Raw genomic sequence first — 19,517 nt, 5'->3', positions numbered from 1 at the left:
CAATTTGGACTATTTTGTGGATGTCCATTACATGAAATCCAAATAAAAATCCATTTAAATTACAGGTTGTAATGCAACAAAATAGGAAAAATGCCAAGGGGGATGAATACTTTTGCAAGGCACTGTATATCCCCACTTGGGGCTGGATTCCAATAGGAATTAGACATCACTTTGCAAGCCAGCATAATGTGACTTGATGCTGGTACGCTGGTGACCAGAAAAACAACGAAGGCTGGGAGGTCTCGTCTCTCTCGGTTTTTCTGCAGAGGAAATAAAACACTTGGCCAGTGACAGAGTTAATTTGTTTCCCAGCTATCACCATATAAAGCGATTACATTTTACATTTACATTTTAGTCATTTAGCAGACGCTCTTATCCAGAGCGACTTACAGGAGCAATTAGGGTTAAGTGCCTTGCTCAAGGGCACATTTACGTCATTTAGCAGACGCTCTAGTCCAGAGCGACTCTCACAAATTGATGCATTCACCCTATAGCCAGTGGGATAACCACTTTACAATAATTTTTGGGGGGGTAGAAGGATTACTTTATCCTATCCCAGGTATTCCTTAAAGAGGTGGGGTTTCAAATGTCTCCGGAAGGTGGTGAGCGACTCCGCTGTGTGTGGGGGGGGATGAGAAGCTCCTCTCTTTCATTGGAGGTAACTAACACTCTCTCTCCTCTCTCTCTCACTCCCCTCCCCTCCTTCCCTGGAGCTAACTAACCAGAGATTATCAGTGGGGGGTGGGGGGCAGCAAGAGGCTTCTGCTGCAGGCAATTATGGTCTTAATATCACATCATGTGGGGAGTAGCGCTGTGTGTATGTGCGTGCGTGCGTGCGCACTTGATTGTGTGTGTTTGCGCAGTGGAATAATTATATCTAGGTCATCCCTGGCCCCAACTGGGAGTGTTCTTTTTTTTTTACACTGACTCACTCTTATGTGAGACTTATATGTGACTATTATGTCACAAAGTGTAATAATTACTTTCCAAACTCCTTTTAGGTAACAGCTGCTTCTTTTCTTTTGAAGGAAAGTTACTCGACTAAACTTCCACTTAGAAGTCGAAGGACGAGATTAATGGTGGAAAGTGGAAACCATGCAGGAGTCTTCATGAAAGGGATGGGAGTGGATAACCATTTTTCCTCAGCAATCTACACACAATACCCCATAATGACAAAGCAAAAACAGGTTGTTAGACATTTTTGCAAATTTATTTAAAATAAAAAACTGAAATACCTTATTTACATAAGTATTCAGACCTTTTGCTATGAGCCTCGAAGTTGAGCTCAGGTGCATCCTGTTTCCATTGATCATCCTTGAGATGTTTCTACAACTTGATTGGAGTCCACCTGTGGTAAATTTAATAGATTGGACATGATTTGGAAACAAGATTCTCTGGTTGCAAGCGCCATGCTCTACCAACTGAGCTACAGACTGGGGCGAAGGTTCACCTTCCAACAGGACAGTGACCCTAAGCACACAGCCAAGACAATGCAGGAGTGGCTTCGGGACAAGTCTCTGAATGTCCTTGAGTGGCCCAGCCAGAGCCCGGACTTGAACCCGATTGAACATCTCTGGAGAGCCCTGAAAATAGCTGTGCAGTGACGCTCCCCATCCAACCTGACAGAGCTTGAGAGGATCTGCAGAGAAGAATGGTAGAAACTCCCCAAATACAGGTGTGCCAAGCGTGTAGTGTCATACCCAAGAAGACTTGATGCTGTAATCGCGGCCAAAGGTGCTTCAACAAAGTACTGAGCAAAGGGGATGAAGACTTATGTAAATGTAATATTTCCGTTTTTGTATGTTTAATAAATTAGCAAACATTTCTAAAAATCTGTTTTTGCTTCGTCATTATGGCATATTGTGTGTCGATTGATGAGGGGAAAAAACAATTTAATCAATTTTAGAATAAGGCTGTAACGTAACAATGTGGACAATGTCAAGGGGTCTGAATACTTTCTTAAGGCACTGTAAATCAATAGTGGCGGTGGGTTGGGCTGGGAGCGCAGAGTCTGGTTAGGCAACATCCACCCTGGCCTGCAGACATAATGGCGATCATAAACTTGTCTCTATTAAAAGGTGGTGAAAACCTCCACATGCCCAGTAAGTGATGAGGTGTCAAATGCAATGCTCTAGTGGTTCTCCTCGTTTTCAAAGAAAGCATGGGGGAGCTGGATGATTTAAATGGGACTGTGTTGCTTTGGCTTGATATTGGTTGTAGGCTAAGTGCCGGGTAGCTGGGCAGGCAGTTGAGATACACAGGAAGGAGATGGATGTAGGAGGCCATACTATAGGCTAGGAAGTTAGGGTTGCTTTCTATATTGTGGTAAACAAAGGCTGTGTTTTGATCCATGTCCTCTTGCAGGTTCTGCTTTTATCTAGGCCTACTCCACTGTCTACATCACACACCATAGACATAGAAGGACTAGAATGGTCATTTCCTTCCAAGTCAACGTTCCGTGATGGGTGGACCAGCGGCCGTTCTATGCCCTATGTCATTATATTTCTATGTTCCACACCACCTGCGATGTAGGCCTACAGTCTCTCTCTCTCTCTCTCTCTCTCTCTCTCTCGCTCTCTCGCTCTCTCGCTCTCTCGCTCTCTCGCTCTCTCGCTCTCTCGCTCTCTCGCTCTCTCTCTCTCTCTCTCTCTCAGCCTCACCCCAGTGTGTGTTCAAAACATTTCCTCAGAATTTGGCATCTGGGGTGAGTTTATTTACCTAGTGAATGAGTGATTGATTATTTCTATTTTTGGAGTGTGTTTTCATTATACAGTATGTTGACTCAGTTTCAATTACACACGTTCAGGTACATCTGTATTGCTTCAGCACAGAGTGCATGCCAGCTTTTCGGCCATACACAACACTACTGACAGAAAGCTTTCAATGGTCTGCATCAAAATGACAGTTGCTTGTGTTTCGGTCAATCAAATGGCACCCTATTCCCTATTTGGTGTAGTTAATACTTTTGACCAGAGCCCTGGGCCCTTGTCAAAGTAGTGCATTAAATAGGGAATATAGTGCCATTTGGGGTGCAGTAGAACATTTTACACAGGCAGCACACAGTGGCAGCCAGACAGGTACCAAGTCCAAGTGGGCTGGCTGGGAGGGAGAGGCTCCCTAATCTCCTATGTTTCTTCCAAATGCCTCCAGGAGTGACAGGAAACTGGGAAGACGGAGCACCCCCCCACACACTACCCCTCCCACCACCACCCCGGATGGTGCCATGATCAGAGAGAAAGAAGGAGAAAGGGAGAGATGAAGAGTGAGAGAGAGCGAAAGGGAGAGGAGAGAGAGAATGACTGCAGGCATCTGTCAGCACTCTCACTGAAGCGTGTTCCAAGCTGCTGGGAGGGAGAGCTGATTAAAACCTCCTTTCGCTCTCTCTCTCTCTCTCTCTCTCTCCATTACTCAGCATCACAGAGGCAGGAAGGTGTGACAACACACTCGCTGCAACTCCCTCCCTCCCTCCCTCAAAAGAACAGCTACTGTGCAGGCATGAAAGTTGAAGAGGTTGAGGAGAAGGAGAAGATAGCAGCGAGAGAACAAGAAAGAACAGTCTAAAAATAAAATGGGAAAGAAGTGGGTACCCATTAATTTAGGGCAGGTCTGTGAGTTGAGGACACACAAGACAAGACAGGGCAGGGCACTCACTTCTTGTAATTTTTGCAATTGTCCAGACAGAGACAGTAATATAATGAATTGTGTTCTTTTAAAGAGAAGATTTTAGTTTTGTCAGATGCTGACAAGATGTCTTTCATGTCTGAGTTTTAGCACGTGTAATAAACAGATTGAAACTTGGAAGATTAAAAGTATTTGGCAATAAATTAACAATTACAGATCATCAACTTTCATGATCCCTGTCCACTTTAAATATAGGTTTCATGTGCAGATTCCCTTCCAGACTGTAGCATCTGGGTCGTCAGCAGTATTATACAGGTAACTGCCAAAATAAAGTAAACACCAACATAGTTTCTTAATAAGGCGTTGGGTCTCTACGAGCCAGAACAGCTTCAGTGCACCTTGGAATAGATTCTACAAGTGTCTGAAACTCTATTGGAGGAATGCGACACCATTCTTCCACAATAAATTCCATAATTTGGTGTTTTGTTGATGGTGATGGAAAACGCTGTCTCAAGGGCCACTCCAGATTATACAGTGCCTTTGGAAAGTATTCAGACCCCTTGACTTTTTCCACATTTTGTTAGGTTATGGCCTTATACTAAAATTGATTAAATAGTTTTTTTCCCTCATCAATCTACAAAAAAAAAAAAAAACTTTACTCAGTACTTTGTTGAAGCATCTTTTTCAGCGATTACAACCTCAAGTCTTCTTGGGTTTGACGCTACAAGCTTGGCACACCGTGTAGCTCAGTTGGTAGAGCATGGCGTTTGCAACGCCAGGGTAGTGGGTTCGATTCCCACGGGGGGCCAGTATGAAAATGTATGCACTCACTAACTGTAAGTTGCTCTGGATAAGAGCGTCTGCTAAATGACTAAAATGTTAATGTATTTGGGGAGTTTCTCCCATTTTTCTCTGCAGATCCTCTCAAGCTCTGTCAGGTTGGATGGGGAGCGTTGCTGCACAGCTATTTTCAGGTCTCTCCAAAGATGTTTGATCGAGTTCAAGTTCAGGCTCTGGCTGGGCCACTCAAGGACATTCAGAGACTTGACCCGAAGCCACTCCTGCGTTGTCTTGGCTGTGTGCTTAGGGTTGTTGTCCTGTTGGAAGGTGAACTGTCGCCCCAGTCAGAGGTCCTGAGCGCTCTGGAGCAGGTTTTCATCAAGGAACTCTCTGTATTTTCCTCCGTAAATTTTTGCCTCGATCCTGACTAGTCTCCCAGTCCCTGCTGCTGAAAGACATCCCCACAGCATGATGCTGCCACCAACATGTTTCACCGTAGGGATGGTGCCAGGTTTCCTCCAGACGTGACGCTTGGCATTCAGTCCAAAGAGTTTAATCTTGTTTTCATTAGACCAGAGTCTTGTTTCTCATGGTCTAAGAGTCTTTAGGTGCCTTTTGGCAAACTCCAAGCGCCCTGTCATGTGCCTTTTACTGAGGAGTGGCTTCCTTCTGGCCACTCTACCATAAAGGCCTGATTGGTGGAGTGCTGCAGAGATGGTTGTCTTTCTGGAAGGTTCTCCCATCTCTACAGAGGATCTCTAGAGCTCTGTCAGGGTGACCATTGGGTTCTTGGTCACCTCCCTGACCAAGGCCCTTCTCCCTCGATTGCTCAGTTTGTCCAGGCGGCCAGCTCTAGGAAGAGTCTTGGTGGTTCCAAACTTCTTCCGTTTAAGAATGATGGAGGCCACTGTGTTTTTGGGGACCTTCAATGCTGCAGAAATGTTTTGGTACCCTTCCCAAGATCTGTGCCTCGACACAATCCTGTCTCGGAGCTCGACAGACAATTCCTTCGACCTCATGGCTTGGTTTTTGCTCTGACATGAACTGTCAACTGTGGGACCTTATATAAACAGGTGTGTGCATTTCCTAATCATGTCCAATCAATTGAATTTACCACAGGTGGACTCCAATCAAGTTGTAGAAACATCTCAAGGATGATCAATGGAAACAGGATGCACCTGAGCTCAATTTCGAGTCTCATAGCAAAGGGTCTGAATACTTATGTAAATAAGGTATTTCTGTTTTAAATTTGCAAAAATGTCTAAAAACCTGTTTTCAATTTGTCATTATGGGGTATTGTGTGTAGATTGCTGAGGATCTTTAATTTTTTAAAATCTATTTTAGATTAAGGCTGTAACGTAACAATGTGAAAAAAGTCAAGGGGTCTGAATACTTTCCGAAAGCACTGTATTGTTGATAGTTTATGTTGTTTGACAAAGTTGGTCCTGACCTGTGTTTGTCCTTTCTCACTTGATATTGCTGATGTAAGGAGTATGTACAGTACCAGGCAAAAGTTAGGACACACCTACTCATTCAAGGGTTTTTATTTATTTTTACTATTTATTTCTACATTGTAGAATAATAGTGAAGACATCAAAACTATGAAATAACACACGTGGAATCATGTAGTAACCAAAAAGGTGTTAAACAAATCAAAATATATTTTATATTTGAGATTCTTCAAATAGCCACCCTTTGCCTTGATGACAGCTTTGCACACTCTTGGCATTCTCTCAACCAGCTTCACCTGGAATGCTTTTCCAACAGTCTTGATGGAGTTCCCATATATGCTTAGCACTTGTTGGCTGCTTTTCCTTCACTCTGCCGTCTGACTCATCCCAAACCATCTCAATTGGGTTGAGGTTGTGGGATTTTGGAGGCCAGGTCATCTGATGCAGCACTCCATCACTCTCCTTCTTGGTAAAATAGCCCTTACACAGCCTGGAGGTGTGTTGGTCATTGTCCTGTTGAAAAACAAATGATAGTCCCACTAAGCCCAAACCAGGTGGGATGGCGTATCACTGCAGAATGCTGTGGTAGCCATGATGGTTAAGTGTGCCTTGAATTCTAAATAAATCACAGACAGTGTCACCAGCAAAGCACCCCCACACCATAACACCTCCATGCTTTACGGTGGGAAATACAAATGTGGAGATCATCCGTTCACCCACACCGCGTCTCACAAAGACACGGCGGTTGGAACCAAAAATCTCACATTTTGACTCCAGACCAAAATACAAATTTCCACTGGTCTAATGTCCATTGCTCATGTTTCTTGGCCCAAGCAGGTCTCTTCTTCTTATTGGTGTCCTTTAGTAGTGGTTTCTTTGCAGCAGTTCGACCATGAAGGCCTGATTCACACAGTCCCCTCTGAACAGTTGATGTTATGATGTGTCTTTGAATTGAACTCTGTGAAGCATTTATTTGGGCTGCAATTTCTGAGGCTGGTAACTCTAATGAACTTATCCTCTCAACAGAGATAGCTCTGTGTCTTCCATTCCTGTGGCGGTCTTCATGAGAGGCAGTTTCATCATAGCGCTTGATGGTTTTTGCGACTGCACTTGAAGAAACTTTAAAAGTTATTGAAATTTTCCGTGTTGACTGACCTTCATGTCTTAAAGTAGTGATGGGCTGTCGTTTCTCTTTGCTTAGTTGAGCTGTTCTTGCCGTAATATGGACTTGGTCTTTTACCAAATAGGGCTATCTTCTGTATACCCCCTTACCTTGTCACAACACAACTGATTGGCTCAAACGCATTAAGAAGGAAAGAAATTCCACAATTTAACTTTTAAGAAGGCACACCTGTTAATTGAAATGCATTCCAGGTGACTACCTCATGAAGCTGGTTGAGAGAATGCCAAGAGTGTGCAAAGCTGTCATCAAGGCAAAGAGTGGCTATTTGTAGGATCTCAAATATGAAATATATTTAGATTTGTTTAACACTTTTTTTGGTTACTACATGATTCCATGTGTGTTATTTCATAGTGTTGATGTCTTCACTATTATTCTGCAATGTAAAAAATAGTAAAAATAAAGAAAAACCCTTGAATGAGTAGGTGTCTAAACTTTTGACTGGTAGTGTATTTTGGGTGTGAGGTAGTATGCCCAGGTACTGCAAGTAACACTATACCTGGATTGGTCCTTCATTCAATCTGTCACAGAATAATTGAAAGAAAACTATATTTTCTTGACTGAGACCTAGTTAGGAAGTTATTTATTTCCACTGGATGGATACCGGGCAACATTCATCATCATTTAATTGAAGGAACCTTTCCTTTGAAGTAGAACTCAAAACCGCTATAGGCCTATTACCTTAACGCACCCAGGTGTTGTCACAAGCTTATTAGAGTCGTCCACCCCCACTTTGTCTGTCATCTTTTCTCTTCCACTTCAAACTGAAGGCATTCCTTCGGTCTCTCTATTCTCTGACACACTGGATGGAAAAATAGGAGCAGCACTTGGTTGCCTAGCTGCCCACCTACTTGCCCTTCCCATAGTAACCTGTTCTTCTGAGGCTTAGTAATGTGTTTTTCCTATAGGATCTGTTAAGCCTTCCATGGAGAAGTTATTATAATGTTCAATCAGTGGAATATTTGGCGAGTCTATTTACGCATGATCAACATGGGCGCGGGCCTGTTACAGTGGGAGTTTGACTGCATGGCTGCGTCCCAAAATGGCACCCTATTCCCTATTTAGTACATTTCCTAGTCTGTACTTGATAACTTCCTCCTTATGTACACTACACGACTTCCCAAATCCTAACATCGCTTTGCCTCTGTGTTTCCTGTAGTTTTTTGTCTTGCCAACGTAGTGGTGCGCACACTAAACGATGTAGCATAGACATGGGGTCACACACTACAAGATTCTTCACTTGGTCGTGAGGGTTCTCGATACCACGCTGTCTCGCCAAAACAATGTGATGATGTGATTAGATTGTTACCGTAGCTAGAACGAGCTGTAGCTCAAACCAGCCTCAAACCTTTTCAGTCTGACGTTCACGCTTGCCATACAGAGTTGAAATATCTAGGCAATACATTTTTAATTGAATAACTTTGCTTTGCATTTTTTATTGAATAGCCTTGCTTGTGAAGTTCAGAGCTGTAACTATTTGACACTGGTTGCAAGTACAAACGCATAGGCTACTAGTAGTAGTCATGGCTCCTGCTCAAGAGTCTACACATTCTGGGTGATGCGATACAACGTCATCATCTCACTGGCATCTTCTCTGGCGAGCTCTCATTGGCTATTGCTGATCACCATTCTCAAAACTTGTCGTTGCACATCTCACACTACAAGAGCGTATTTGATTTCCGGGGCCCAAATCGTGTAGGGTTTAGGTGTGTCTGTCTCTTGAATACTCCAGGCATGTTCTCGAAAGACCAACTTAGTCAAAACCACAGCATGTTGTATATGAATACTGACCCTCTCCCCCCCCTCCTCCCCCTTAGCAGCTCCTACAGTACGTGGGGAAGGGGAAGAGCATCCTGGACGTGGGTCAGGCCCAGGCCCGGCAGCCCCTCAGCACACGCTGCCACTACTTTGAGGTGGAGATAGTGGACGCTGGAGAGAAGTGCTACATCGCGCTGGGCCTGGCCAGAAGGGTAAGCACTGTACAAGTAGTGTACGCAGCACATTTGCACATCAGTAAATCTACGGCCACACAGAGACTCATGAACACAGATTAAATCACATGCATTCATCAATTGTCAATTTTTGTTTGTCAAAAGTTCAAGTCAACTATTTTCGGAAGAGTTGCATGCGTGAAAAGACAGACAATTTGGCCATTTTTTGTCTGGCAATGATCTCCGTTATCCATCATCTGTCAACGGATGACTCCCATTGAAAAACCATTGGCTTAATCTGTAATTTTCTGAGACAAAATCTATGTCTAGCCATAGCCTAAGGGTAAGCATTCATAACGCTGTATGCTTTTTTATTTTTAACCATCAGCACTACAGAGAAGTATAGGTGCCGTTTATTTAGTCAGATTCTGCTTGTTTTGAAGTTGAGGAAGTAATAGTACAATCGTAACACATTTAGGTACAGTACAGGGTTCGTACAGATAATGGCAAGTCAAATTCAAGGACTTTCAAGTACTTTTTCAACCACTAATATTTATTTTCAAGGACCATCAATTTGTAATAGTTCCTATTATGCAATTGTTTGTAGTCGCCATCAGAAGGCAGTATATCGCCACAACCTCATGAAAAAAATAATAATAACTTTAATCACTACCTTACAAGTTCTACTCAATAATACGTGTTTCACTACTTATTTACTACATACATGAGTGGTAAGTCAGTGCTGAAAAGGGAAGGGGTCTGAATACTTTCCGAATGCACTGTACATACATACTTCCCTCATTATTCATCACCTTTGTTGTAGGAATAGAACACAGTGTGCTTGATGAAGAGGAAAAAAACACGACTAATTCAAACCACTCATCTCTTTTTCCAAAGAATGCACATGCGGTTCCCATCTAATGTTAGCACAGGACAGGAGCTGCTAGACTTCCCATAATAACCTATGTGCCTTGAAGCCCAACACAACAAACAGCTGTACGGGAACTGATCAAAACAAGGAGCAACATCTGGTCTTACACCAATGTAGACTGGAACAGAGCAAAAAGAATACAGGTTGCCCCTATGGCCAAAAGTAGTGCACAATATAGGGAATAGGGTACCATTTCCTAGGAACATCAGCCATGAGGTGTAATGAACGCCAGCCAAAACCCAAGGCCTGGTCTAAGTGGAGTTGCCTTGTCCTGTCATGCTCTCTCTGATCTCTCTTTGGCCATGGGCATGGCTCACTGCAACAGAGACTAATTACTCTCAGGTCCTGAACCGACCGGCGACCGCAGACTGGAACTCGTCTTGTCTTGTGAAAGGAAGGGTTGATTAAAGCCAAGGTCACTGGGTCCGACCAACCAGACTTGGGTTCAATAAATGTTTTAAATCTTTTAAATTTTTGGAACGTTTGCTTTAGCCTGCCTAGAATTCCAGGTGAGCAGTTTTTGTTCTTTTGGTACTTTTCTATCGGTCCATTGCAACAGGCAAGCTCAATCGTAGCTACTGTATTTGAAATGATTTCAAATAGTATTGAACCCAGGTCTGCCGACCAGAACGACCTGCTCCTCCACCCTCCCACTCTGAAAAAAGGAGGATGTTTTGTTGGTGATAACTAACTCCCTAACATTTCCTCCCCTTCAGACTCTGTCCCCCTCAGTCTCTCTGCATCTGTGTTTGTTTACAGAGACATTATGGCCTCCCTGATAAAGCAAATAATTGAAGGGCTGGTTAATCACTGTTTACTCATCACAATGTATTTTAAAAAATAGGGGTAGATCAGCTTTAATATTGCAGATAGATTGTAACTTCCATCAATGTATGTCAGACTGCGACGGTGAAATGCGGTAGGCGAAGTCAAACGCAGGACACAGAGCTTACTGGAAATGTACTTTACTTGAAAATAACCAGAGAAGAAAACAATCTCCACACAAGGAGGAAAAACAACCCGCACACGAACACTGCCGATGACGAATACAATAACACACAATGAACGACAGAGGGTTAAATAGGGAATACAATACAACGTAATGGGGAACAGGTGTACACAATCAGGACAAAACAAGTAAAACACCGAAACATAGATCGGTGGCAGCTAGTACTCCGGGGACAACGAACGCCGAAGCCTGCCCGAGCAAGGAGGAGAAGCAGCCTCGGCAGATTCCGTGACAGTACCCCCCCGACCCCGGCCTCGGGGACGGCCAGGAGGACGCGGAGCAGGGCGAGTCGGATGACTCCGGTGGAAGTCCCTCAACATGGAGGGATCTAGAATGTCCCTCCTGGGGACCCAGCACCGTTCCTCCGGATCGTACCCCTCCCACTCCACGAGATACTGCAGGCCCCCCGTCCGACGCCTCGAATCCAAGATGGAACGGACTGAGTACGCCGGAGCCCCCTCGATGTCCAACGGGGGCGGAGGAACCTCTCGTACCTCACTCTCCTGGAGTGGACCAGCCACCACCGGCCTGAGGAGAGACACGTGGAACGAGGGGTTAATGCGGTAATTAATGGGCAGTTGTAACCTATAACATACCTCGTTCAATCTCCTCAGGACTTTAAATGGCCCCACAAACCGCCGACCCAGCTTCCGGCAGGGCAGGCGAAGGGGCAGGTTTCGGGTCGAGAGCCAGACCCGGTCTCCCGGTGCATACACCGGAGCCTCACTGCGGTGGCGATCGGCGCTCGCCTTTTGCCGCCTGATGGCCCGCTGCAGATGGACATGCGCAGCGTTCCAAGTTTCTTCAGAGCGCCGAAACCACTTGTCCACCGCAGGGGCTTTGGTCTGGCTCTGATGCCAAGGTGCCAGAACCGGCTGATAACCTAACACACACTGGAAAGGCGTAAGGTTAGTGGACGAATGGCGGAGAGAGTTTTGGGCTATCTCTGCCCAGGGAATATATCCCGACCACTCCTCCTGCCGGTCCTGGCAATATGACCTCAGAAACCTACCCACATCCTGGTTAACTCTCTCCACCTGCCCATTACTCTCGGGGTGAAAACCTGAGGTAAGGCTAATTGAGACCCCCAGACGTTCCATAAATGCCCTCGAGGTAAACTGGGGACCCCTATCAGACACTATATCCTCAGGCACCCCATAGTGCCGGAAGACGTGTGCAAACAGGGCCTCAGCAGTTTGTAGGGCAGTAGGGAGACCAGGCAGGGGAATGTGACGGCAGGCTTTAGAAAACCGATCCACAACGACCAAGATCGTAATGTTCCCCTGGGAGGGAGGAAGGTCCGTGACAAAATCCACCGATAGGTGAGACCACGGCCATTGTGGAACGGGTAGGGGTTGTAACTTCCCCCTGGGCAGGTGTCTAGGTGCCTTACACTGGGCGCACACCGAGCAGGAGGAAACATAAACCCTCACGTCCTTAGCTAAGGTTGGCCACCAGTACTTCTCACTAAGGCAGTGCACTGTCCGACCAATACCCGGATGACCAGAGGAGGGTGACGTGTGAGCCCAGTATATCAAACAGTCGCGAACCTCGAGCGGCACGTACCTCCGACCCTCTGGACACTGTGGAGGAGTAGGGTCGGAACGTAACGCCCGCTCGATTTCCGCATCCACCTCCCACACCACCGGTGCCACTAAACAAGACTCCGGGAGTATGGGAGTGGGCTCAATGGACCTCTCCTCTGTGTCATATAGTCGGGACAGGGCGTCTGCCTTAGCGTTCTGGGACCCTGGTCTATAGGTGAGCTTAAATACAAAGCGGGAAAGAAACATTGACCACCTTGCCTGGCGAGGATTCAGCCTCCTCGCTGCCCGGATGTACTCCAGGTTACGATGGTCAGTCAGAATGAGAAAAGGGTGTTTAGCCCCCTCAAGCCAATGTCTCCACACTTTCAGGGCTTGAACCACAGCCAGCAGCTCCCTATCCCCCACGTCATAATTGCGCTCCGCCGGACTGAGCTTCTTAGAATAGAAAGCACAGGGGCGGAGTTTAGGTGGCGTACCCGAGCGCTGAGACAGCACAGCGCCGATCCCAGCCTCGGAAGCGTCCACCTCCACCTGAAATGCCAAAGAGGGATCCGGATGCGCCAGCACCGGAGCCGAGGTAAACAGGTCCTTCAGACGTTTAAACGCCCTGTCCGCCTCAGCTGACCACTGCAGGCGCACCGGACCCCCCTTTAGCATAGCAGAGAGGTAATGGGAGCTGCTACCTGTCCAAAACCCCGGATAAACCTCCGGTAGTAATTGGCAAAACCCAAGAAGCGCTGCACCTCCTTTACCGTGGTGGGAGTCTGCCAATTACGCATGGCAGAAACGCGGTCAATCCCCATCTCTACCCCTGACACAGACAACCGATGTCCCAGGAAGGAGATGGACTCCCGAGTGGCGCAGTGGTCTAAGGCACTGCATCGCAGTGCTAGCTGTGCCACTAGAGATCCTGGTTCGAACCCAGGCTCTGTCGTAGCCGGCCGCGACCGGGAGACCCATGCGACGGCGCACAATTGGCCCAGCGTCGTCCAGGGTAGGGGATGGAATGGCCGGCAGGGATGTAGCTCAGTTGGTAGAGCATGGCGTTTGCAACGCCAGGGTTGTGGGTTCGATTCCCACGGGGGACCAGTATGAAAAAATAACAAAAAATAATGAATGCACTAACTGTAAGTCGCTCTGGATAAGAGCGTCTGCTAAATGACTAAAATGTAAATGTAAAAAATGAAGAACAGACATTTCTCCGCCTTCGCATACAGGTCATGCTCCAACAGTCTACCAAGCACTCGACGCACCAGGGACACATGCTCGGCTCGTGTAGCGGAGTATATTAGGATGTCATCAATATATACCACAACACCCTGTCCATGCAAGTCCCGGAAAATCTCGTCCACAAATGATTGGAAGACTGAAGGAGCATTCATTAACCCGTATGGCATGACGAGGTACTCATAGTGACCCGAGGTGGTACTGAAGGCTGTCTTCCACTCATCTCCCTCCCTAATGCGCACCAGGTTGTACGCGCTCCTGAGATCCAATTTTGTGAAGAATCGCGCCCCGTGTAATGACTCCGTCATACTAGCGATCAGAGGGAGAGGATAGCTGTATTTGGTGGTGATCTGATTTAGACCACGGTAATCAATACACAGGCGTAAACCCCCATCCTTCTTCTTCACAAAAAAGAAACTTGAAGACGCAGGGGAAGTAGACGGCCGTATGTAACCCTGTCTCAAAGATTCGGTGACGTAGGTCTCCATAGCGGCCGTCTCCTCCTGAGACAGAGGATACACGTGACTACGTGGAAGCGCAGCGCCTACCTGGAGGTCTATCGCACAATCCCCCTGTCGATGAGGTGGTAATTGAGTCGCCTTCTTACAGAGCATATGAGCGGAGTGGAGCGGTGAGAATCTCAGCTCCTCGCTCACGGAGCTGTTCACCCCTCCGCTCCCCCGCTCAAAGCCACATCAGGCCAGTCCGCTCATTATCACTCAGCGCTCAACGCAGTTTGCATCGCGCTCCACTCAAATCGCCCCCTCGCTCACTCCAAAAAAGGAACAAAATCTGCATGTATTTCACTTTTAGCTTAAACCACAGCCTTACTTTATCTCCCCGAATTTGTTGCATACAGACTCATCTCGGATTATCCATTCTGTCTTGAAACGGGGATCTAACATTGACGCTAAAATTAGATGTTAATCAGTATAGTATATTCCATAGCGAATTGACACGTTGTTTGCCAATGTTTCTGCAAAAGCAGCGATGCCCATTGGAAGTGCAGCGTGAGTGTAATCGGTGAGCAGGGATTTGATTTCTGTGACAGCAGGGAGGATCATCCCCAGGTTCCCCAGCTCCTTCTGCATTTTGTCTGTGAGATCTGCTAGTGGTGTCAGCACACTGACAAGGTGCGTCAGCTGCCGTACTTGATTCAGGGTGATGTTAGCAACATTAGACTTGAGTTTGTTTTGCCATAACGGGTATTTTTGGAACAACCGGATGAACGACTGAATCATCCGCAGCTGGCTGCTCCATCGAATGGCGCAGGCATTTGTGGGGCGGACACCTAATTGGTCGGTTTCCTCTGTGCTCTTGCGTACACTTTTCACCAGGTGCCCGACTTTCACTAACAGCCTATTAATGTTGTCGTGCTCGTTAAAGGCGTTTTTGATCGCCAGCTGAAGCATGTGAATGGGGCATCTCAGATGTAAATTTGACAAAGTAAAGTACTGATTTATCATAGTTTCTAGCCCGGTTGAGCTGCGCTGGCGAAGTGTTGCATCCCTTCGCGTTCTCCTTTACTCAGCGGTTCATAGTCCATGAAAATCATTTTAAAAAATGCTACATCCAGCTCTTTTTCTCTCCCTTGTTATGGTTGGGCCTTTGCGTGCAGTGAATAAACTTTTGAATTCCTCAACCCTTTTCTCTTGTTGCTGCTGCTGCTCCTCTCGCTCTATAAAATACAAATTCATGGACGACACAAATTAAATTAAACAGATGGATTCTGGGTCAGGCTTGAGCATGCTTCAGACTCGTGGTGTGAGCGAGCGAAATTGGAGCGGGACATAGGGCGACGCTCCGTCCTTTTAAAAATGCCGCTCTGCGCTCTGTTCAAAATCCGTCCGCTCACGCTCCACGCTCGCTCCCACTCCACTCATATGCTCTGCCTTCTTACTGAAGGCGAGAGCCAAATCGGCATACTCAGGTGGAATGTGCAAGGTGGGAACTTGGTTCGGGCTTTCCACCGTCGTTGCCCCTACGGAAACGCCTACACACCGCCCAGTACACTGATCAGACCATCTCTGGAGAGCTCTCTGCTGCCATGAAATGTTGGGGTCATGAGCTGTTAACCAGGGAAGCCCCAACACCACGGGAAACGCAGGAGAATCAATCAAATACAAATGTACTATCTCCTCATGACCCTCCTGCATTTTCATCCGGAGAGGCGCTGTGACCTCCCTAATCAATCCTGACCCCAACGGGCCGCTATCTAGGGCATGAATAGGGAAGGGCACATCAACAGGTACGATAGGAATCCCTAACTTATATGTGAACTGGCGATCAATAAAATTCCCCGCTGCGCCTGAATCTACTAGCGCCTTATGCGGGGAGTGAGGAGAAACCTCGGGAAACACCACTTGAATACACATATGATCAGCAGAGAGCTCTGGGTGAATTGGGTGCCTACTCACCTGGAATGACTCATCAGTGCATCGCCCACTGACTCGATTCCTAGGAGACCCTCCCCAGCACCGACCAGCAGTGTGTCCTCTGCGGCCACAGTTGGTGCAGGGGACGGCCTCCCTCCTGGTCTCCCTCCTGGTCTCCCTAGCACCAGCACCCCCGAGCTCCATAGGGGTCGGCTCGGAAGTGCTGGGGGATGGAATGGACGGCCCCGAATCCGGACGTCCGCGGGTAGCCAACAGGGTATCCAGGCGAATCGACATGTCCACCAGTTGATCAAAGCTGAGGTTGGTGTCCCTGCAGGCCAATTCCCGACGCACGTCCTCCCTCAGGCTGCATCTGTAGTGGTCGATGAGGGCCCTCTCATTCCATCCCGTGTTGGCAGCTAGCGTCCGGAAGTCCAGCGCGAACTCCTGCGCGCTCCTCCTCCCCTGTCTAAGGTGGAATAGACGCTCACGCGGCGGGTGAACTCCGCATAGCTGACCGTAGCGGCGTCTATCCCACCCCATTCGGCGTTGGCCTATTCCAGCGCCTTGCCGGACAGACAGGAGATGAGGGCGGACACGCTCTCGTATCCCGAGGGCGCCGGGTGAATGGTTGCTAGGTAGAGTTCAACCTGGAGTAGGAAACCCTGACACCCGGCCGCGGTGCCATCATAAGCCCTCGGGAGCGAGAGCCGAATCCCACTGGACTCCGGAGATGGAACGATGGGTATGGCTGATGGTGGTGGTATCGTAGGATGAGGTGTGGGCAAACCTCCACTCTCCCATCGCCTCAAGGTGTCCATCACCCCTTGGATGGTGGTGCCCAGGTGCTGGATCATGGCCTCTTGTTGGGTTACACGCTCCTCCAGTGCTCCCCTTGGCGCCGCCGATCCTGCTGACTCCATCGTGGTGTGTTATTCTGTCAGACTGCAACGGTGAAATGCGGTAGGCGAAGTCAAACGCAGGACACAGAGCTTACTGGAAACGTACTTTACTTGAAAATAACCAGAGAAGAAAACAATCTCCACACAAGGAGGAAAAACAACCCGCACACGAACACTGCCGATGACGAATACAATAACACACAACACACAATGAACGACAGAGGGTTAAATAGGGAATACAATACAACGTAATGGGGAACAGGTGTACACAATCAGGACAAAACAAGTCAAACACCGAAACATAGATCGGTGGCAGCTAGTACTCCGGGGACAACGAACGCCGAAGCCTGCCCGAGCAAGGAGGAGCAGCAGCCTCGGCAGATTCCGTGACAATGTAATTGTCTGCATCACTTCCACTTCCAATGTTTTTTCCCGCGCAAATATATACAAATACACATACATATACACATACATATAAAAACATATACATACCCTTTAAAAAAAAATATTTCCCTTTATTACTTTCCAACCCCACCACCCCTCCCCTAATTGGAGTAAACTAGTGAACAACAACGCTTAGGCCTCTACTTCCAGCTTATACATACTATATACATTTTATGGACACAGTCAATTTTACAATAATTCTATTTTGTTTGGTTTTACTCCTGAACTTCCTCTACCGTCAACCTCTCCGATCATTTTCATGATGTCCATCTGGTTTGCTTCTATATGCCATATCTTTCTAACTGTGCTCTTTCACAAAAGCTCTCCACCTATAACCTATATACTTATTATGGACACAGTATGCTTTACATTAGTTATCTTGTTGTTATTAGTTGTTGTTATTAGTCCCATCCTTCAGCTCCATTCAACACCTCCCATATATCTCTTAACACCATCCATATTGGATTTCTATTTGCCATATATTTTATGTACTGTGATGTTTTACAAAAGTTCTGAACCCTTCTATTCTCATTGCTTCTACAGATTGTAAATTGAAAATATTATTTTTTGCTAAAAGTATTATTATATTATTGATCGATTGACTATGACTTTTCAGATCACCCAGTAGTGCTATCTGCAGGGTTAGCTCCAGGTAAATATTGCAATCCTTCAGGCATTCCTGGACCTGTGACCAAAAACAAGCTACAATAACAAATTATCTAATGATTCTGTCTCTTCGCAGCAAAATCTGCAGAGCTGGGAAGATTGTATCCCCCATATAAATAACTGTAACGATCCCGGCAGTCTGAGTCGGGTCCTGTCTGTGGACTAGTTTTTATGTTCGTGAGCTCCAGTTTCCCGAGGGTTCTGGAACGCTCCGGGGAGCTCTCTTGATTTCCGCACCTGCATCCCATCAGCAATCTGCACACCTGGTCCTGATCATCACCCTTCTTAGGCTCTGGCCTAACATCCATTCCCTGCCGGATCGTTAGCCATGAACAGTAGGTTTACCAGAGTATCAGTCATAGAGCCTAGCGTTAGTTTTGTTGTTTTTGCACCTTGTTGGTTTGTTGCTTACTTACCCCCGTTTTGTTCCATCTGCAGTCACCCGTCCGGAACCTTCATCCAACCTCTGCCTGGTGGTCGGCGGCTGCCGACCCAGGATGGGATCAACCACTGCACCCCCAACAACTAATCAACGCCGCCCGCTCTGTTCCCTGGATTATTCAGCGTCACTCTTGAATTTGTAATAAACACTCACCTTCGTGTCAACTTACCTTGTCCTGGTCTGCTTCTGGGTTCTGGCTTAGCAACTCGTGACAGAACGATCCGGCCAGTAATGAACCCAGCGGACCTGGACTCTGTTCGCCATGCCATTACCCAGCAGGAGAAGATGTTGGGCCATCATAGCACGGTACTACAGGAGATCGCGTTGTCAGTTCGGAACCTTTCTACCGGTCTGACGGAGGTCCAGAACCAACGCAAGTGTCCGGTGGAGGATCCACTACCGGTTTCACCCATCTCGCCTGCCGCTTCTGAAGCTGTGTCCTTCCGTGAGCCCAAGGTTCCGACGCGGATAAATATGAGGGGAGCTGGGAAGATGCCGTTCCTTCCTTATGCAGTGTGGATTAGTGTTCGATCTACAGCCCTACTCTTATGCCACAGACAAGGCTAGGATAGCCTTTGTGATTGAGTTGCTGCGTGGTCGAGCGCTGGAGTGGGCTTCAGCCGTTTGGGAACGACAGGATCCCTGCATGGCTTCATACCAGGGGTTCACGGCCGAGATGAGGAAGCTCTTCGACCATTCCGTCCGAGGGAGGGACGCAGCTAGGCGCCTGTTTTCGCTTCGCCAAGGAACTGCGCAGCGTGGCCGACTTCGTGATCGAGTTCAAGACGTTGGCTGTGGAGAGTGGGTGGAATGAGGAGGCTCTGCAAGCGGCCTTTTACCAGGGTCTGTCGGAGCAGCTCAAGGATGAGTTGATCTCCTATCCGGAGCCTAGTGACCTGGACAGCTTGGTAGCCTTGTCTATTCGGGTGGATAATCGAGTCCGAGAGCGAAGGAGGGAGAAGCAATGGGTTCCGTCCAACCGATCAGCTTCTCAGGTTCCAGTCGGGTCGT

General features: G+C 47.2%; 1 protein-coding gene across 1 annotated transcript in view; it reads left to right on the top strand.

The window, feature by feature from the left end:
- spryd3 (SPRY domain containing 3) overlaps nt 1-19,517 on the top strand; it is a 127,282-nt gene that overhangs the window by 70,911 nt on the left and 36,854 nt on the right. Inside the window, exon 7 of the mRNA XM_041856655.1 lies at nt 8,853-9,002. Within this exon, the coding sequence (XP_041712589.1) occupies nt 8,853-9,002 (150 nt within the window). The remainder of the gene's footprint in view (nt 1-8,852; nt 9,003-19,517) is intronic.

Source organism: Coregonus clupeaformis, chromosome 30 (assembly GCF_020615455.1).
Source record: "Coregonus clupeaformis isolate EN_2021a chromosome 30, ASM2061545v1, whole genome shotgun sequence".
Taxonomy (NCBI): Eukaryota; Metazoa; Chordata; class Actinopteri; order Salmoniformes; family Salmonidae; genus Coregonus; species Coregonus clupeaformis.
Note: the sequence above shows the minus strand (reverse complement) of the source record. Positions and strands in the feature narration are given on the sequence as shown.